Source organism: Coturnix japonica, chromosome 3, assembly GCF_001577835.2.
Source record: "Coturnix japonica isolate 7356 chromosome 3, Coturnix japonica 2.1, whole genome shotgun sequence".
Lineage (NCBI taxonomy): Eukaryota > Metazoa > Chordata > Aves > Galliformes > Phasianidae > Coturnix > Coturnix japonica.
In genome coordinates this window covers 53,697,620-53,719,590 of record NC_029518.1, presented here as the reverse complement: position 1 = coordinate 53,719,590, position 21,971 = coordinate 53,697,620, and the positions used below count along the sequence as shown (strand labels likewise).

The following is a 21,971-nucleotide window of genomic DNA, read 5'->3' as shown; positions in this document are numbered from 1 at the left end:
TTTATTTTCAAAGTAATCACATGAAGAGAGATTACATTACTGAGCACTAACTGAGCAACAAAATATCAGCTAATTTTGATTGTCTGATTTGAGATGTGTGATGTAATTTTAGAACATTAACATTACATAGCATCCACCATAGTCAAGACATAGCTACCAGTGGCTTAAATAGCAGCTGTGACTGATTAACACTTTTACAAATCAGTTCCGAGACTCTCACATCAAACAAGCAGTAAACAAAGAACACAGTTTTAAATCAAGGTTAGTCTAAGCAATTTGTCTTATATCACACCTGATCTCTACAGCAGACTGGGATTTTTCTGTCTTTTCTCTTTCTATTACCACTTATTTCTCGTGCTCCTTTCAACTACCACAACAAGTAAGCTATGAACACACAGCCCACAATCTGTACCTTGCACAGATCTATTTTAAGTCTAAAATAAGGAGAGAAAAAAAAAACCAACAAAAAGCCCGTAGAAGAAGAGCAAAATTGTGATTGTATAATAACACACATGCTGACAGGGAGTTATTCAAAAGGACAATCTCTGTGCTAGTTCTTTTTGCTGCATCTTCTCCAGTTAGACAATGATTTTATAGAAGAGCTTTTAAGAAGAAATAAGAGTAACTGCAGAGATATCTAGGTGAATTACCACAGATTCTGCTGTTTCGTCAGGTTTTATTCCTTTCAGCTAACAATTATCACTGGAAGGAGTAGATTGACATTCACCATGTTTCTGCACTTTGCTAGTGGGTTGCAAACTTATTTGCCGACAAAGTAATAGAGAGAACTGGGCAAAAAAATAAAGGAAAAAAAAAAAGAATTAACAAGATGACACCAATATTTTTGATAGCTAAGTATCATCTAGTGTAAAAGCATATGCTTAAGAAGTCTCCCCATCTTCAGCAGCTGAGAATATGCAACTCATCTGATCTTTCACTACCAGTTCACTGGTATTTTAGATGCAAGACAAAGACCTAACTGCAGAAGCCTAGATTAGAGATAAGATTTTAGGCAAAAAACAGTACAAACTTGTAGATGTATTTGTAGATGATGTAAAAAGGACATCATACCTTCCCTTCTCTATAAAAACACCTTATGTTTCCAAAGCACTAGAGGCAAAACGAAATGAGAAATAAGAAAAGAGCACAGCAGCAGAATCATCTCCACTGCAAAAAAAAGAGGCAGGTTCTGCAAGACATTTGCATCATTGCAAACTTCTCATATTTATGATGTGCAGGGCAAAGCTACCACACAGAACAGTGGACATTTACTACACCTCTGGTTAAAAATCAAACATTTCTTCTTTTAACTAAAGAATGGTAAGACACGGCTTTTCACTTTGTTTTTGCAAAGGGAAGGAGAAAAGAAAGCAACCACCAGCGCCCTCATCAATTAATTAATACCTGTGAAGGCATTCATTAGCCGGGAGTTGTTCAAGGTAAGTATTCCAATGCCACTGTGTTCTTTGGAAAGGTTGATGGATCCACCAGCAAACTGCTGAAGTTTCTTCTTTATCAATTCTTCGTCATAGTCATGAGCGCCATTATACAGTGATGCCCTTCTCTGCTGTAGTATCCTTCCCATTGTAGTCTGAAATAAGTTCTTCCATTGGAAAACTGCCATTTCTGGAAAGAAACTAAAAAAAATAAAACAGTTTTCCTTTGAGATCCAGTTCAGTCCTCTGACAGAAAGAGGCACAGCAGAAACTAATATCAAGGTGATGCCACAGAGGTCTACAAAAACTTACATTTTACTTGCTTTCTACACAGCTATATAATGTTGGTAGTCTGTATCTACCAGTACACCCATGGCATATTCCTCCATTATCTCTACTCTAGGAAGTAACCACACAGAATCAAAGAATTGCTCAGGTTGGAAAAGACCTTAAAGATCATCTAGTCCAACCACAACCACAACCATCCTACCCTAACTAACAACCCTCCACTAAATCACGTCCCTGAGCACCACATCCAAACAGTTTTTAAACACATCCAGGGATGGTGACTCAATGACCTCCCTGGGGAGCCTATTCCAGTGCTTAACAACCTTTCCTGTAAATAAGTGTTCCCTGATATCCAACCTAGACCTCTCCTGGTGCAACTTGAGGCCATTTCCCCTCACCGTGTCACCTGACACCAGTGAGAAGAAACCAGCTCTCTATTATTGTGGGGGACAGAGTAAAAGGCTTTACTGAAGTCCAGGTAGACCACATCGACAGCCTTATCTTCATCCACTAAGCAGGTCGCCTCGTCACAGAACAAAGTCAGGTTTGCCAAACAGGATCTACCATTCATAAACACACAGACAAGGAAATAAAAAGGATATTATAAAGCATTATTCTTGAGTTTGGTTCTGCTTTATTTATTTGGAAAGCATCCTAATAGAAAAAGTGATTTACAAGTGATTTGAAAAAAGTTGGGTGAATTGTAAATTGAAGAGCTGGTCTGAAAAAGAAAATGTGGTCTTAGAAGCCACTCTGGAAGTAAAAGAACCTTCACAGGACACACAAAAAGGTTTGCTGTATTGCTAGACTAGCCCTATCTTTACCTCTGATCCTTTTTTAATTCATATACAATGTTCACAAAACATGGTGCATGCTCAATTTTTGGAGAGCTGTGAAAAAACCACCTCTGACTGTTAGTCATATTTGGCATAAACAAGATTCTTCCAGAACTGGCAAGTAGCCCCTATGAATTCTAAAGGTGAACCAAAGCAAAAATAGAGATGGAATTTCATGAAAGATATACTCTATGCTGTGCCCAGGTCACCTCACAGCTAATAATAGTCTGAAATTGTTGAGAACATTATTATAGACATGTACAAGCACATACATGGCAAATACATTTAATTTAGTATTTTAGAATGAAAGAAGTAAATAATCCAGTTAAATGCACAACTAGCTTGTATCACTGGATACTAAAGTGGGAAAATGCTTCTGTTAGGGTAAATATAATCCCCACCTGAACAGAGCAGGAGTCTGCACACCAGCCACATAACAAGACGCAAAACAGCATACATCATACAGGGGGAAATTTCAAAGAGAGCCACCTATGCCAACAGATTCATACTGGTTCTGCCACATTGCTGTCTCACAAACACTGGTAAGGCCTATACAAAGCCACATATTATAACATCATATACATGGGAGCAGGTAAAGGAATCACTGTTTATCATATGATAAGACACTCTGAAGTCTCATCCAAGTTCCTTGTGAAATTCAAGATTTTAATTTGTTGTGATCAACTTCTGCATACTCATGTATAAGCTAATAAAGCTAATTAAAATGCAACAAAGATAAAATCCAATTGAATACAAGATGAGTTACTCCACAATTAACCTCAACCTCCTGCTCTATATATACATTCTAATATCTGCAGCACTTCAGCCATCATTTCACAGCTTCTAAAATCATTTCTTTAAAATTCTTATTTGAGAGTGAAAACAGGTTACCAAAGCCAATTTCTTAGCCACATTCTTCTTTTTATGTTCAGGTTCTCAGGAGAGAAACAACCTTCCATGTTCTCACTCATTTCACATAACAAGGTGCCAGAACAGCAAATAAATCAAGTACGTAAAGGAATAATGTGAGAAGCACCATTAATTCACTCAGCTTTGATTTATGACAGTCCGCATAAAGTACTGAAAATAAAGTGTTGCTCCAAGACTTCCTTCTTCAACATACGCATTCATGCAGTAAAACTCCCACCCAGCTACTAGTTTTTACACCAAAGAGAGCAAAACACTAAGAACACAGATGGGTGCAGGCTCCTGATGCAAACTGTAGTTTGTACTAGGCTGGACTCAACACATTAGTTTCCAATTTCCAATTTTAATGAATACAAATCTTCCCCAGTCCTTCACAGAGGAAAGACTAGATTTAATTATTTGGGAAACCACGACGATCGGCTTCAAACAACAACAAAAATAACTTAACCTAAATCCCTGGCAATTTATAATTGTTTGATCACTTATATACTACCTAGACTTTACATGTCAAAGAAATTAGAAAGCAAAGCAGACTTAAGATATGGAAATTTTATTCCACCAAAAAAATAACAAGTCTGTCATTTTAAACTGTGTGGTTACATGCATTAACAGCTCTTTAATATTATCACTATGGTAATAAAGAGCATCAGCAAGTGCTGGATTAAAAAACAAATTGGACATTACTGCATGCTTATCATGACTCACGATTAATGACTAATGCAAGGTATTATCACTGAATTCCTCTCTTTAAATCCATCTCTAACAGCACTGGGCAGTACCTACTACTTCTCTAATACAGGATTATTTTAACAACTCAGCCTGAGAAAGCTAATCACTCAGGAAAAACATCATATTATAGCTTCAGTTCTCTCAAACGAAAGGAATTTCTGCTGATCTCTGATAAACAACATGCAAAATTTCACTAAGTAGGGGCCATTTGCAATCCATAATGTGACTCAAATGGACTTCTTGTAGTGCAAATGAAGGAGTGCAGTGTAAATTGTACTAACAAGCACAATGCCACAGAACAAAACAACATATATTAATTATACTAAAATTTTCAGTTATATATATAATTGTCTATCTAGATACATTTACAGAAATGAAGTCTTTGCCTAATCTTAGTAAGTCAGGCATGCTATATCCATTAACATCTGCAGCACACACAATTTATGCATGATTTTACAAGGATCAACCTTCTGACAGCACAGTACACTATGGACAGATTCTGTTTGTAAAAACTGCTACAATATTAACCTATCAATGGTAACAATAAACAGACAAGCCACCAGGATGGATAACAAGTGTTACACATTCCACAACCTGCAGCTACATCAGTAACTGGTTGTTGCATCTGACACATAAAGCAACAGTTTAAATCCCAGATAGTATTTAAATGATTTTTAATACACTTAACCATGGACTGGAAGATCATGGATTAATACAAACACATTGCTGAAAGTCAACAATTCAGTATCATAGAAATGATATACAATGTACAGAAGCGATACATACATTCACAGACACACATTTTCTATTTTTCGTGCAAGGATTTATTACATATATATAAATGTCATATATATCAGAGGCTTTCTGAAAACCTCTGGTAAATGCTTAGTTAAAATTCAGCTCTCATGATGTTAATAAAAAATATTACTATAAATAAACCATATACATTCCCTAATTGAGCAGATTTGCTGAGAAAATAATAAACCCCAACACTGAAGCAAGTATTTTTGTCCTTGAAAATATCACTATTCTATCCTAAAAGCCAGTTTTTCTCTAAGAACACACCCTCCCAAATAGCAACCTCAGTCAGTGCTGCAATTTCCAGAGTATGAATTTGGCTGGCCAGAGTAGTGGGTAGGAGATATACCCAACAAACTCTCAGATGTACAGAACAACTTCATCAATGACCTGGGTGAAGAGATAGAATGCACCCTCATCAAGTTTGCTGAGGATACAAAACTGGAAGGAGTAGCTGATACACTAGAAGACTGCGTTGCTGTTCAGTGAGACCTGCACAGACTGGAGGGATAGGTGGAAAAAAAAACATGATGAGGTTCAGCAGGGGGAAGTGCAGAGTCCTACATCTAGGAAGGAATAACTACACGCATCAGTACAGGTAGGTACAGTACAGTACTGTACAGTACAGGAGCTGACCTGCTGGAAAGGAGCTTTTCAGAGAAGGACCTGGGTGTCCTAGTGGATAACAGGTTGGCCATGAGCCAGTAGTGCACCCTTGTGGCCATGAAGCCAATGGTTTCCTGGAGTGCATTAAAAAGAGTGTGGCCAGACAGTTGAGGGAGGTGATTCTCTCCCTCTTCTCTGCCCTGGTGAGGCCACATATGGAGCACTGTGTCCAGTTCCAGGCTCCTCAGTTCTAGACAGTGAACTTTAGAGAGTCCAGCAGAGGGCCACAAAGATGATGAGTAGCCTGGAGCACTTCTCTTATGAGGAGAGGCTGAGAGACCTGGGACTGTTCAGCCTGGAGAGAAGACTGAGAGGGAGCCCTATCAACACTTATAAAAATCTAAAGGGTGGGAGTCATGTGGATGGGGCCAGGCTCTTTTTGGTGGTGCCCAGGAGCAGAACAAGGGGCAATGGGCACAAACTGGAACACATGAAGAATACAAGGAATAACTTTACGATGATGGTGACAGAGAAACTGTGGAGTGTCATTCACTGGAGATATTCACCTTGATGATTTCTTATGTAACCTGCTGTAGAGAACCTGCTTTAAAAGGGTTGGACCAGATGATTTCTGGAGGTCCCTTCCAACCCCTACAATCCTGTGAACTAAGAAAAACCAGAGACCTGGATGTTGGGAGCCCAGATAAGAACTTAAGCTGCATGCATCATAGAGCAGCTATACAAAAATAACAGGCACATTAAAAAATGAAGCAGGGGAAACTCCAACTCAAAAACAGTGCCCCAAATACTGACACAAATCAGAAAAAAAAAAAAGAAAGCAGGAAGAAAGTTTGCAGGGATGTGTTTTCACCATGCAGTGCTCACCAGGCACCTGTGGGAGACCAGAGAAATAAAGATGCCCATTCCTGGGGCAGGAGATGATGGGTATGAAGTACAGATACAGGCCCACGTGTCACCTGCAAAAAGACATCAGCTGAATTTCTTGTCTTGGATAAAGGTATCCAGAGATAAAGTATAGCAGAAAAGAAAGGAATATAATGTACAAAATCCACAAAAGAAATCTAAAGAGAAAGAAAATATTTAAACAGCATAACAAAAGAGCATTATAAAGGCACTTATGTGACACTACCAAACACTTAAAAGGCAGATGACAGTTCAAGACACATAGAACTTGACAAAGACCTCCAACAGTTGTAATTTCAGTTACAAACAGAAATGCAAAAGAAGGGGGTGGAGAAAGAGATAGAGAGGTAAACTGAAGATGATTGTGAGATGACTCATGGCTCAGTGTGCGCATGTGTCACCAGATAGTGTGGAAGGTATCTGTACCAGGGTGCAGTGAGCGTGACTGCTGGATGCTTCACCAGCTTCTCATAGGGACTGGCTAACAAATGAAAACAAGTGGTGACCCAGTGCTGAGGACAAACACAACGGCCTCTACAGCATGAAAGCAGATAAAAGGGCAGAGTGAACGAAAAATAGTTCATATGTACAAAAAGAGTGATAATCATAAACATCAACTGACTGAAATAAAGGATAGTGGTTGGTGAGTGTTATGGGGAATACAAAGGGTAAATAACCAATGTTGAACAGAGGAATGGAATTCAGAAACTGCAAGATTCAAGAGGGCCTGCACAGATGAAAATCAAAACAAGGGCACGGGCCTGACAGTGAAAAGAAGTCAGAGAACCCTGGCTTTAGATGCAAGGAGGTAACGGTAGGATGTATCAGCCCAGCACTGGCTGAACAGACCACTGCTACAACTGTTATCACAACTCCTCACCTAAGGGTTACTGATTCCCAGTCTACCTAATCTGAACACACACCATGCTTCTTTCCTTCAGCAATGCATGGTCAGGTTTACTTGAACACCTTACCTGACAGGTTCTTCCCATTACCAGCTGAGGCAAGCTGAGGACAGTAACCTCTCCAGCTGGCTTAATTCTGTTGGAAGAAAGCAGCAAGCAGATCTTGAGCAGGTTATGGAAGCAGCAGCATAAAACCTACCAACAAAACATAACATACAAGCACAGAAAAAAATCTTGGGATATTCTACATCCCCAAGAAGAGAAAAGTACCTCATTATGACATTTCTAGACAAAATGGGAACTCTTACTAAAGCCAACAGCAGCTACTGAATCCTCAAACCCTCCTCAAGGCATTCTAGCTCTCATTGTCTTTGGTACCTACATGCTAGACAAATAGGTTCAAAAATCCCTTCAGTTCAGCATGAAGATCCTTAAGGAGCTTTCTAAGATTGGGCTCTAGAAATAGCCTAGATAAGATGGGCTTTTTTAGCCATTATAGTACCACTGAGAAAAGAACAATGGATTTAGGTCTCCCTGTTTCCCCATGTCAGCCACAAAAACAATGTGCACCTTTCCAGAAGCCGAGAGAACAAGTGAGATGGCCAAACTAACTGAAGTTGCTTCAAATCATGTACACAAAATACATTTTGGTAAAAAGCATTTTAACATCACAAATTGCCTATGGTTTCAGTTTTGGCCTAGCTCACCCCTTATGCCTCTTTTCTTTTACATGATCTCTTACTATTTTCTCTTTCTGCCTCTTTATCCCCTTGTTTTTCCTTTGTTACTGAACAGCTCAATTTTAGGGACAAGTTGTGTGAGATTCAAGTTATTTGTTCTCTGCACAATATTATATTTTTATGGTTCCTGTGGGCTTAGGTTTAGACTTGAATTGTCTCTCCGTTCCTGAGCAATTATGCTCTCTTTTAATCACCTTTCAATTACTTTTAAGATTTAGTAAACCAATCACATCTATCTGAGGTTCAGTGAAAAATAATGGCCTTTAAAGATACAAAACAGCTAACAAAAGAATCTCTTCAATAAATACATACTATAACACATACAGCATTTCAGTATGTTCACAGGGTAAGACTGAATTTCACAGTAGAGAGAGAGAGCAAGAACCCCTCTCCTGTGAAAAGCACACAGACACTATATTTCTAATGTCTTGAGGCAAAGAGGTTCTATTTGCCTCCATTAACAAAGAACCCCATGTATCACTGCCAGAACACAGATTTCAAGTTCACACAAAGCTCAAAGTCCACCAATGAGCTTTGGACACCACTAGATGAACAGACACAGTGCTCCACATGCATAGAAACTACTACAAGCAGGTTTTCAGTCACCAAACCCTAAACCACAGAAAGCATGAAGGTGAATTAATTCTAGCTGCAAATCACGGCAGCACTTCAGCTGATCAAAACAAGCATTTTTGGAGCGGATATGGTTTTTTTTCCTATATGACCAACAAAGAAGGAAGGGAAGGAAGCCCTGCACCCCAGCGCCGTGTCGAGCAGGGCCGGATGGGGGCTGAGCAAGCAGCGGGACCCCAACCCTAACCAGCACAGACTGCAGGGCACCCCCTGAGCACCTGCTCACCCCATAACCCTCGCAGTGCTGCCCGAGAGCACTGACCTGTCCACGATACAGCCCGACCGCACTACGCCCTTCCCTCTGCCGGCAGGGCGAGCGGGCGGTGCGGCTGGGAAAGCAGCCCCTCCGGGAACCGGCGCCGCGCCCTATGAGCCCGTACAGAGGAACCAAGGGCTGCTGGGCTGCCGTGGACTCCCTAACCCCAAGGGGAGACAGTGACAAGCGCTAGGCAGGGTAAGCTGTGTGCTAGTTGCTGGGTGACCCTGCTGAAGGATGGCCCCTGGTCGGTGGAGTCAGCCCATTGAACTCCTGCCGCGCTGTAATGAGGGAAGCAGACCCAGGAACGTAAATGCGGGTTCTAATGCAGATCGGGTGCGTTCAAAGCGATATGTGGATGCCAGCAGGCTTTTATTGTTAATATACATGTGTGAGATGACTCACTTACTAGTAGCAGGGATGAAAAAAATATGCTTGGAAATGTTTCTCCGCCTTTATTAAAGCTGTTTTTCAACCTAACTGTCAATACAAATGTCCAATAGTTGGTATAGTTGATTAAATACTGTGATTAAACATGCAAAGTATTTCAATTAGACATACATTTAGAAGAAACAAAATCTTTGCACTCTGAACAGATACTTTTAATTTTCCATTGTTAAGAGAATCCCGTAGGAATATGAAATATTCCAGTCCAGATTGGCAATATCTTCGTACAACAGAGGGATTCATTTCCTTGTTACAGCATTCCCAGTACACAAATACTGCCCCAGGCAAGCTTGCCTCTTCGTTCAGTGTAAAGATTCCTCCCCCCCCCCCCCCCCCCCCATTCTTGGAGGAGATATTTTTCCAGCAGGATTCGGTCCTGCATTTCTTTTTTGTAATCCTTACTCCCAAATTAGACATCTGTGGGAAGGAAACAGCCCTCAGCATGCCCTCATCCAGAGCCTTCTCCCCCTGGGTGAAGCAACGCCCAGATTGTCCTGAACAAGGCAGAGCAGCGCCTGGAAGGAAGCTGGTGGTTTTCTAGGGAGCATATTGCCACCTAGCAGTGCTTGAAGAGAGGAGCACAAGCCTGACCTTAGTTTTCATAATTTGTCTCATTCTTGTATATTGTCATGGTTGGAAAAGGATACATTATGACTGTGGAATGAAGACTGTAGAAAAACAGACTAATAAGATCCTCTTTTGATTCCTTACATGCTGGAAATTCCACTAGCAGGACAGTAATACCTGTTTCTGCCTGCTTCATTTCGCAATAAGGGAAAAATAAATAAATAAATAAATAAATAAAGACAAAAAATACAAACAATCCTGCAAACAGTTTCTCATTCTCACTCAAAAAATCCTACTAATTCTGGAGACACTTTCTCCTTGTATTGCTAAGTCACAGGAAAGTCAGGTCATCACCTGAATTATTGAGTACGTTCTTGTTTCCCATCACTGACCCCGACGCAGCTCCATTATAGCTGATGGCTGTGTAGTGGCTGAAAGAACAAAGCCTCGCTCTTAGACTCAAGGCTGTCAGACTGAAATATTGAATTCCAATATATACAGAGCCTCCATGGAACTATTTTTACCAGCTTCTTTCAGAGTCATTGAACAAACCAGTGACATCTCAGGAATTATTAGATACTAACCGACACATGACCTCATGGTCAATTTTTCAATAGTCCCTTAACTGTAATGTTTGGGATGAAAACATCATCAACTTTGCTTGGAAGAATAAAAGGCCTGTGGCCTAGCACACACTTCAAAGCCTAGATCCACAGTAATAGCTTGGGTGCCCGCATTGTATTTTGCAAATCTTTCTCAAATTGGAATTTCTAAATCTGAAATCATGATGCTCTGTTTCTCCTTGTTGATTAGCTGGCCAACCCTTGAGGCTCCCAAATCCCATTGGTGCCTGCCAGCCTCAGTTCCCAAGGAGAATTTATATCAGGCTGGCTAACGAGACTGCCACCCCAGCTGTCTCTCCTGTCCCCACCACAGATCTCTGAAATACCCCTGAGCTGTCGCAGCTTTCTAAACACAGCTCTGCATGCCAAGTTAAATTTGGTTTGATTTCGTTGGATCAGGGCTGGTTGGGGACAGCGCAGTCACTGTGCATACCTCAGGACTGTAACCTTATCAGTCACTTGTGTGTCAGCCTGCCCCTGCCGTGAACCAAAGCCATGAACACTCACAGCTGGCGTTGTTTCCCAACTAAGATGCTTCCACTGGAGGTGTACAAAGGGATCAACTCTTCCCAAGTAGCTCCCTACCATTCCAATATGTGTTGATTCAGTGTCAAAGGCCCTCTTCTGGCCAGGAGAACAGGCTCATTTCCCTGATCACCAGGCCACGGTGTGCTCTGGGTTAGCCAGGCATCCGTACAAAAGCTATTTCTCTTGCCGTAGCATAATTAAATATTCATCAGGCCAGAGAGTAGGGGAGAGGTTCAGCATGGCCATAGCTCAGCGTTTTCTCAGTCTCTCAGTGACCCAGCAAATATCAATGTATTTAAACCTTAATGCCTCCTTTAAGTTCTTGCATGCAATATAGGGCAGTTTAAGAGGCAGGATGAAGCAAGCTATTGCTCCCCAGAGTCCTCTGATTGCAGCTCAGCTCTGCAGGAGTGGGCTAGGTGTGGCTGCTGCCATAAGGCAAGGAGACCCCTGCCACTTGTTCACACCTCTCCCTGATACCAGCTCCATCATTTGGTTGGACACTCGTGTTCTGGAACAAAGTATATACAATACAAAAATATGTTCGTGTATGTTCTACCCTCCTGCACAAGCTCTTATTTCACAACATAGCTCAATTTACAGTGCAGCTGAAAATGAGCACCTTGTCCCTGCAGTAGTAGTGGTGGTCCTATGCTTCTTTCTCCTACTTCCTTGGAGGGAGGGTGGCTACACAACCAGCTGAGCTCACCCACAAGCAGTAAACTTCTCTAGTACAATTTGTTTTTGTTTTGTTCCCATGGCTAATGGATTGAACCAGACTGGGTTGCTGGAAGGCGAGCCTCAGGAATGCCAACAAGTGGAACAAAGACAGAGGAAATTTCAGACAGAAGTCTGTCCTGCCTTAGCATCACCCAGCTATCAAATGGGCTCAGTTGTGTTGTTTTACTCCACAGTAGACATGACACAGTCTGAGGAGTCGGAGTGGATTAGAAGTACCGGCCCTGGGGCCAAGCTGGGAGATGTGAGAGCATCTCTGAGGGGCAACTAATCCAGTGGACCACATAAGTTGTACTGGGAAAGGCCACCCTAAGCCCTTCTGACAATCCAACTCTATTTCCTCATTTTCTCAGTTGTCTCTCACCACTGTGTTCTATGAAATTTCATTAAAACAAGCATTTTACCTTTTTCTCCAAGAGCATTTGAATCACACAGAAGTAGGCCAGGTGATAATTGCACAGCATATTGTAGTGCTGCTTAAATGTCAGCTGTTAATTAAAAAGCCTCTCTGAAAATGGGCCATTAATTAGGACAAATGCAGCAATTCTTGATGGGTTCTGACTAACCAGTGAGACAAAAATAAAATCAGCATTGATATTGGAATCGTTAATTTCTACTTGTCTGATGTTTATTTACTATTAAAAATAGTGTATAATGCTCTGAACATATTGTTCTTTCTTTTAACGGGGTTCAGAATAAGTATTCTGGCACAAGAACACTCACAGGTACGCAGGTTGTGGTTGAGAATATTTCGATGTTAGGTCCAGATGTCTCTAGCAGTTCTAAAACCTTAGCAGAAATGTTGCAGATGTTAAGATGCAGCCCTGACCTGCAAACAGCCCACTGTGGCACTTCACTCATGTCTTTCTGTTCCTAACAAATGGCGTTATCCACACAAATAATGTCACACAGGCACCAAAATGTGTGCTGAGTTGAGGCCGGAAAGTAGCATGCTCCCAAAACCACCTTGAATTGTTGGGGAGAATCATCCTATCAATGAAGGATCCAAATGTCTAAGTAGTCTTTCAGCTTACCATCTTGCTTTTTTGCCTCTTTGGCTTGGATTCAGCAAGGCAATTAAGATGCTAAACAGTCCTGTTGATGTCAGTGACACACAAGCACTTTGCTGAATCAGGCCCATCCTGCCTGCCAGACCTCATGCCTTCCTTCCTTGCTGTGCATTAAGGATTCCTAACTAACTAACTAACTAACTAACTAACTAACTAACTAACTAACTAACTAAGAGCAGTTATCTTAGCTGCAGCATGAGATCACAGGAGGTGTTGGCAGTTTCATATCTAGATGCCCATGCTGGTGGTCCATCCACCAGAAACCACTTTGTGACCTGCTTAAAGATTTCAGTCGTCTGCAGCAGTGCCATGGTGTTGCACAAAGCACATTTAGGCTGGAGACATAAGAATAACAAATAGTCTCATTTCTGACAAAAGCTTTATCCATGTAGCAGCCAAATCTCATAGGTTTGTTTCATATAGCAACTAAAGTGAAAGCAAGCCCTCAGCTCTGGGCTAATCTGAAATCTGCCCACTCCAGAGGAGACCCTGCAGGACTAACATTCTTTTTACTTTATTATTACTATGGTTCACTCTTCATAGCTAAAGAGCAAATTGTAACAGTAAGGATTAAGCAGCATCAGGAGCTACAGAGCACTTCTCTTTTAAAGTAGAGTTGCTTTATTTGTCTGATTTGTGTGTTATGTAAGTGTATGGCTATTGCAGCTGAAAGAGGTTCTCAGCTGGACTGAAGCATAGCAGCCTGCCTGCTCCCATAGCCGCAGCATTACTGGGTCATTCTTTAAGTAATAAACAGCACTTGCATTTCTTCTTCTTTGAAAGCATAATCCTGTACGTGTGTATTATTCTAGACCATCACTATTTGTCGTGTTAAAATTTGCTGCTTTTGTGGTTAATTTGAAGCTAATACTGACAGAGAGATCTGGATGCAGAATAGACCTGTTATGTCACTGACACTTCCTGTACTGACCCATTTGTCTCTGTTGACAAATAACAACTGGAAAAATAACATACAAAATGTCAAAAAACTGTTTTTTTATAAAGTAGATAATTTAAAACCAAAATAACATCTAACCTGAACAACACAGGCATGTGAGTATTTTTGAGTTACCTTGTAATTTTTGCTACATTTTTGTTTGGGCTCCTGCAATAAGGGAGGTTTATCTATTTTTGCTCTGATTTGGAAACATAATGATGCTTCTGTAAGACCCCACCTGGCCAGATGACTGCTGCTGGTCTTAATGCTTCAGCAAGTGAATACATACTGACAGATTATGTTTCCCTCTGAACATACACAAATTTGCATATATTACTTATTTATGACATAATAACTTCAGAGATCATTACCAATACAGCAAGAGAAGCAAGGCCCTGGAGCAGGGACCATTAGCATCTCCCAGTACGTGCTGATTGGAACTGCAGACTCGTGATCATGTGCTGTGACAGTGTTACCACTAGTCATGGTTTCAGAGACTAGAGATGTTGCACAAATAGTTTCCTTGCTTTTGAGAGCAATACTGCTGAGGTTTACACAACACCCTACATTCCTCTGGGGGGCACCTTCCCAACTTAATGCCTTTTCAATTATACTTGTGTGAGGGTCTGTGTAATCTGTGGTGCCATCAGGGACCAAGTCAATGTTTTGGTTTGGCAGAAAAGAAACATGGCTAGGTAAAAACAAGTTGGTTTTCAGACAGATAATCTCTCCGATCTAGTCCATTGCAGGATCGTACAACCAGTTGTGCCAGACCCATCAGAAGAGGGAAATGTAGCGTAGAAGAGAGACACCTATGTGAAAAGAAAGAAGGGGGCAGTTTGACAATCATTGCAGCAGAATAAAAGTCAGAGGAGTCATAACTTTGGTTGCTTCAGCAGAGATTAGCATTTCTGAAGATTCATGCACCAATTGTTATATCCTGCTTTAGTAAGGTATGTAGAAATGAGACTTTATTGGCTGATCTCCAGCCTCAACAATGTATTTTACAATCATGCAACATAGCCTAGACATATAGCTGAGCTATCATAACAGCTTTTTCAACAGAATAAATATAAACCTTCCTGCTTTCTCAGTTCCCCAATATGTTAATACCTTTCTGACATTTCATCCACATTGCCCTGGGCTCTGAGATTCTTTTCTGGACTCAGTCCATCCAATACATTTAACTGTGTGTATATCACAGCAGTCCAAATCAGGGAAACCTCTGGTTTTTCTTTCACAAGCAATCAGATACACCAGCTTTTGGCACAACTTCTGGTGTTTATAGCATTTCTCTGGCACTGAACTTAGATACATATGCACTAAATCATAAGCCTGCATCTGTCTGTACCTGTCACCTATAAGCAGAATGAGCCCAGGGAAGGATTTTATCATTGTAATACAGTCATCTGCCTTATGTACTGGGGGATTCTTGACACACTTTCCCAGGTTTTGCAGCTCATGCAGTGTGGGTAGCCTGAAGACTCTGGCTGCCTTGTCTGACTCTCCAAGAAGAACATGGGGAGTGCAGCTCCTCTGCATGGATTGCAGCCCAGGAGCCTTGGAGCTTTCTTCCCTTCGTTGCAATAACATTTATTTCTTTACAGGGGGGCAGCTCCTCTGTTCTTTCCATATAAAGTAAAGCCAGGAAGGAACAAGGAGCAAGACATTAATAACAATGGCAAGTTTATACAGTGAAGACAGAAGGTAAGTGTCAGAAGAGCAACAAGAAAACAGGAGGGAAGAAGGCTGGTGAAGTGTTGTGTGCAGATAACTGACTTGGTCTCACCAAGACAGAAGGCAGTCAGATCTGTTTGCAAAGATGGTATTGGCAGGTCAATGCTTTTGCCATTGAGCAGGAATTCTTTCTGTGGCTGTGCCTTGTGATGATTTTGTGCTGATAGGTGAGCACTGTCCATGTGGCATATCAATGCCCAAGTGACTTCCTTCTGGGTGGGTGCATGACACTGGTCAGAACCCGTTTACTGAAACATATGTAAGAAAAGATGAATTACTCTAGTGTTTCTTCATGGTGATCTGTCTGGAAAAGAAACCAGGAAGCACTCTGTTTATATAGGTGGATAAGTGTGTGTGGTACACAATTGTATTGATCTGTTTCACTTCACCATGTTGTTTGATAATTCTGAGCAGTTTGTTCTACATAACCTTGCCTTGGAATAAAATATATATATATGTCAGTTTTAGTAGCAGGACAACACTGGTCTCAGGCCTCACTTTCGAGGTAACAGTGAATGCAGAGAGCAGACACTGAATTATTGTCCAATCCCATCCTTCAGCAGGGGCTGCACTGAGTTTCCAGAAGGGCTATGTTTAGTCCCAGGGAGTGGAAGACTGTAGAAAAGACATGATTCTCAGCAACGTGCACAGTACCATCTGGTTTCAGCCTCTTTCTGTCCCAGGCCAGGGCTTGGATTGTTGCATCCATAGCCAAGTGTGTAGAACTTCCAGAGCTACTGCGCTGCTGCCTTTGGTCTGGGATGAGAACTAAGAGCTGTGCCTCAAGTCAAACGGTGTAGGAGCTGCTGGGTGTCTCAGCATTTCTTGCAGATTAAACAATTATTGTTAATCAGTAAAAGGAGTGGTATACATTGTTGAAGTAACTGACAAATTACAGTGGAAATATATTTTTCCTACAATAATAAGTGAATTCAAATTCCGTGCAGGCTGAGGCAAGTGAGAAGTACTCAAGTCTACAACAGGAAAGAAGAACAAATAACATAGTATCTAACACTGGGTGTTGCCAATGACATAATACTAGGGAAGGCAGCGCAGCAACCAACATTCGTTTTGGTTTGGCTAGTGTTCATGAGGCAAACTTGTGTTCAAGAAGATACCAAAGGTTTGCACCTTGGGCTTACCTCAGACTTCAGGACTTACAGTTTCTTCGTAGGAGAACACTACAACCCCTCATGTACTGCTGTCTTCAACACAGTGTGGGGGGTTTCATGACCAGGTTCCCTCAAAAGGAAAAAATACTATCTTCCATGGGATGCTTCGTGCTGGTGGAGAACCAATGGCTGAGAGTTAGTGTCGAGTGAGAAATCTTTTATACCTTCAGGTGAGAAAATAGACATACTTATTTTAAACACGTAGGTATTGTGGGAATCACAGAATCATAGAAGCATTAAGGTTGTAAAAGACCTCTAAGATCATCTAGTCCAACTGACCTCTCATCATCATCATGCCCACTAAACAATGACCTTTTTACTGAAAACACCCTGATCCAGTCACTTCATCACTTTCCCGGGCACCGTGTTCCCATGCTTTAAAATTCTTTCTGAGAAGATTTTTTTCCTAATATCCAACCTGAACTTCCCTGGTGCAACTTAAGGCAGTTACCTCCCATCCTATTACTGTTACCTGGGAAAAGAGGCCTACCCCCACAGCAACAAATGTGAATAGAGAGAGTAAAGCTCTGTGTGCTTTTGACTCAAATGTTTTTGAGTCATATTCCCCAATAACAGTGTTCAGCATAGGAATAAGTGGGTGGAATGTGATGGCCCATTTTGTTCAAATGGTCAGGCTGCCCTAATCTCAGATCTCATAGATCAGTGTCAAGTATCATATAGTGCCATGCTGTGTGCAGTGTGTTACAGCAGATTGAATGCTCCATGGAGATAAAAACAAGCATTCTAAATAGTATGAGTGCAGGCAAGGCATGTATTTTGATATAGCCTAAAAGTTATTGGTGAAGATCTTCCAAGCTGCCATATCAGGGCTGGGCTCAGATTATGGCCTGAGCCTCCTGTTAATGCACATAAGCAAATTTCAGGTTCATGGATGCAATGCGCTGGTGGTGCCACAAAACAGCTGCAGCAGACCAATAGATCTGACCAGAGTGGCAATCAAGTGTTCAGGAACCTGTGTAGGAACAAATGGGAGAGTGTAAAAACAGTTGGCTGTGGGCAGGGTTTTGTGGGAGAAATGAGGAAAAAATATCCTTCAGTGGGAAAAACCGATGATATTTTGAAATTGTTCATTACGATGTTCAGTTACTGGTCTGCATATCTATGCCAGGGAATACTCTATTCCTTTCCATACAGTTGCCAGGGAAATTAAATAAGAGGTTGCTTCTATTTCAGGGCTCAGAATGAAAAATAAAAGAGCTGGTTTGCTGTGGTGAGTAAATTTACAGGGAGTCTTCAGGCTTGGCTGCTGAACCAGACTAAAATGTGCCCACAGGTCTTTGTTTTTCTTTTCAAAAGCAAACCAAGACTCTGATTCTCCAAGCAGGAAAAATTGCAGTGTGGCATGCACCTCTTACCTTGCCTGCAGTGCTGTGGCAGAAGTTAGATGTGCAGATGCTGTTCTCTGAATCACAGCTCCATCTCAGTTAAGAGTGTTGCAAAGACCTCAATGGGAGGAGCATTTTTCTGCTGTTAAGCTACTGCTGTGCCTCATGTGTAACTCTGGTCATTGATCTGACAGCTGCACACAAATACAAGGAGTTCACCAAGAGTGACTTAGCACTGTGCCTACAGGGCTCGAAGAGGTGCTGGGGCTGAAATAGCTAGCAGAGCTCCACACAGGAATTTTTGTGGCACAGCACAAGACCATTTCTTCTTCTCTTCACCAGGCAGACTGCTTTGTTTTCCACCATGAATATAAGACATAAGATAGATAGCATAAGTGTATATTGATGCAAAGATCTGGCATTAACAGTGAAAATGAACGTGCATAAGCAGAGTAATTTTCTATACAGGTTATTTATTTATGCAACTATCTGAGGAGGGGAAACAGAGGGAGCTGGTCTTGGACACCAATGGTGGGACAGAAACAACACTAATTTGCACTGGGGATGGTCAAATGGGCACTGGTTAACATTTATTTACTATAAGGATGGTCAAATCCTGAAACAGGCTTCCTAGAGAGATGGTTGATGCCCCATGCCTGTTAGTGCTCAAGAGGCATTTGGACAGTGCCCTCAGTAATGAGATTTACCTTTTGGTTAGCCTGAAATGGTCAGGAATTGAGACTGGATGGTCTTTGAAGGTCCTTTCCAGCCATTCCATTCCATTCCATTCCGTTGTCACTACATGAGCAGCAGTGGCAAGAAAAGTCCTCCCCTGAGCTATACTTTGATAACTTCCTAAAATTAATGACATGGTATTACAGTCTGAAATTCCCTCGCAGTTCCTCCAAGCTGCACTCACCTTCCTCTGTACTCTGTAATGCACATGAATAATGCATCCTCTGCCATCACCACTCAGAGTCAGAGAGATGAACAACCTCCTGTTGAGGAACCATGTCCTCAAATCATTGACAGTGTTTCAAAAGCTATAAGTCCCCAGGTGAACTCCAGAACATCTCTTTAAATGAATAATAGGGGACTGGGACAAAGAAGAACAGGATGTTAAAAAGATAGAGCCGAGCAGTACCTCTTTGCTACTGCAACAAGCTACAGTGGCTGACTCATGATTGCTGAGGCAGCGTGAGATTAAATGGAAGACCTCAAGACCCAGAAAACAGGCAATGTCGCATCCCAAGTGTAGCACTAATGTACCCTGAATTCGTGCCAGAAGTGACAGGAGTCATTTTCAATCACTGCTTCAGACCTCTGCTTTCCCTGCCAGCAGCTGCAGACAGCTCAGTGTGCCTCTCAGCAATATGCAAACAATTGGCCATGTGTCTGTTGGGTTTGCAAAATATTTACTGAAAATATCACAATGTGATTTTGCTAGAAATTGCAGAAGGGGGAATAATCATATTATTTACAGGGTGACATTCTTATAAACATATAGTTTGTACAAGCTTGGGCGAGGCAGGGAGGGAATGGGGAGGAAGAGTAGAATCAGATCTCTTTGTTTCAAAGTAGTATTTCTTGCTTAGCAAGAAAAGCTGCTGTATGTTGTGCTAACAGTGAGTACATCCATACGATAATAAACTTTTACAGAAAAAAAAAGCAGAGGCCCAAACAACCTGCTGCTTCAGATTAGCACATCAACTTTACTGCCTATGAGATGTAACTGCTTCAAATATTTTTTATACACACACAAGCGTAATTATGTTCATAATAAAGACATGCTTTCCTAATGTCATCATCTGGATGCTCTTAGATAGCTGAGCAATGAGACAGCATAATTAAATACAAAGTGTGAATTGCTTTAAAATATTCTGGGTTGTTCCCAAACTTTTTCACAAGTGGTTTCACTAAAAAAACAGAAAGAAGAAAGGCATAGAATTAGCATTCCTAGGAAATGAATAAAATGTTGCAACCTGACCAGGAAGACAGATGTAATGTTTTCTCTCCTCAGGAAGTAAGGAAAGTTAAGCTAATACTGCAAAATATCATGAGGAACATTTGTCATAAGTTAAAAAACAATGAACTCCAGCTGTTCTCTTTGTCCTGGAAGGTTTAGTTTCAAAGATAAAATATTTATTTCTGCAGGAGCATTCCAGAAAAAAAAAAAAGATTTCATTCCCAGTGACAGCTCTTGAAGTCAGGTTGTATGTGCTATAGGTTTGCAAGCTATCAGGGAGGCTCTGTGATGCCTCATTAAAAGTAAAAAATATCTCAAAATGAGGATTTAACCTCAACTTCTACAACTGGAAGATCAGCAGAAAGCAACTTGCCTATTCTTTTGACTAGAGGTTCAGCCCCTGTTCCAAACATCATCTACTGCCTTGCCAAGGAGCACTTTCTATTACCACTCCATCATGCCAAAGTGTCCTATAAACAACTCAACTTCATTGAATCACCAAGGCTGGAAAAGATGTATGAGATTATTCAGTTCAACTGTCCACCTATCACTAAACAACTATCCTCACTAAACCACAATCCTCAACACAACACCTACACGTTCCTTGAACACCTCCAGGGTTGGTGACTCCACCACTGCCCTGTGCAGCCCATTCCAGTGCATGACCACTCTTTCAGAAAAGCAATATTTCCTAACTTCCAGCAGAAACCAAGCTAACCTTAGATTGTCTCTAGTAAATCATTGCATCATCTACCCAAGGACGCATTTCCAAACCAGAACAAATGAATCATATGGCATTGGGTCCTTTCTGCCTTTCAGTCCAGATATGCTCCTTCTTATCATCTGAGAAATCTTCTGTCTTTATGTCTTGCCTCCACTTTAAGCAGGAGGAGTTACCTTGGTGGTAGAAGGCATGCTAACAGCCTGAATCTCTAGTTTCTGCTTTAGTCATGGATTATTCCTTACTTCTATGGAAATAAACCAGTTTGATGATGAGGAGAGGAAACTGAATGTAAACTATACCTTCAGGCAATAAGTCTGACACAACTTCTTTCCTGTTGGAAACATCCCACATAAAATCTGTTTGGGTGGAAAATGAATTATTTCAGTTTCTGGAGTTCCTCACTACTGCTTTCCCCAGGAATAAATAAATAAATAAAAACCTGTAGTGATATTTCTAAGCCTGCATTCATCTGAATCAGAGCTAGCCAACATGCCATCAGAATCAATCACTTAAAGTCTAAGAATCAGTACAGCAAGAATCAGCATCAAGGTGACTCACTTTTGTGTTCCCTTCATGAACTCTAATAATGTCAGCACATGAGTGAATTTTAAGGGATCCTCAACAGAAACAACTGGTGTAAGATGATACTGATTTCACCCACTGAAGAGCTCAGTTGATAAAAATAACATGCACATATGTAACTTCTCATGATTTTGGAAATTCTAATAACAGATATGACCTCAAACTTAAGCTTCATCCAACTGTGTAATGCAATCAGTGTTGAAACATAACCTTCTGGTTTTAAAATCTCTGACACTCCTGTAGAAAGGTCAACGTGACCACATATTTTGAAATTGTTTTTTAGTGAGGAATCATCACTGAATAGTGATTTATCTGAAGTGCATCTGCAGACCTCATGTCAAGTCCAGCAGTAGCCACCATTTTGTAATGGACTAAGAAATAAATATAAACTTGCTGCTGCTAAAACTTGTGGGTGAGACAAAACAAAAGAAGTAGGTAGAGATTAAACTAAAACTG

The 21,971-nt window shown here is 41.1% G+C and overlaps 1 protein-coding gene across 6 annotated transcripts in view; it reads right to left on the bottom strand.

Moving 5' to 3' along the window:
- Window positions 1-9,217, bottom strand: part of ECHDC1 (ethylmalonyl-CoA decarboxylase 1) — a 36,957-nt gene extending 27,740 nt beyond the window's left edge. For 2 of the 6 annotated variants that reach the window (XM_032443523.1, XM_032443524.1), the window contains exons 1-4: window positions 9,085-9,217; window positions 7,519-7,585; window positions 6,506-6,597; window positions 1,405-1,637 (exon numbers count right to left, since the gene is read on the bottom strand). In XM_032443523.1, the coding sequence (XP_032299414.1) occupies window positions 1,405-1,637; window positions 6,506-6,597; window positions 7,519-7,536 (343 nt within the window). In that variant the 5' untranslated portion in view covers window positions 7,537-7,585; window positions 9,085-9,217. Of the gene's footprint in view, window positions 1-1,404; window positions 1,638-2,225; window positions 2,285-6,505; window positions 6,598-7,518; window positions 7,586-9,084 lie in introns of those variants that run through there. The other 4 variants (XM_015858538.2, XM_015858539.2, XM_015858540.2 and 1 more) reach the window with 4 other exon arrangements.
- Window positions 9,218-21,971: the final 12,754 nt, after the last annotated feature.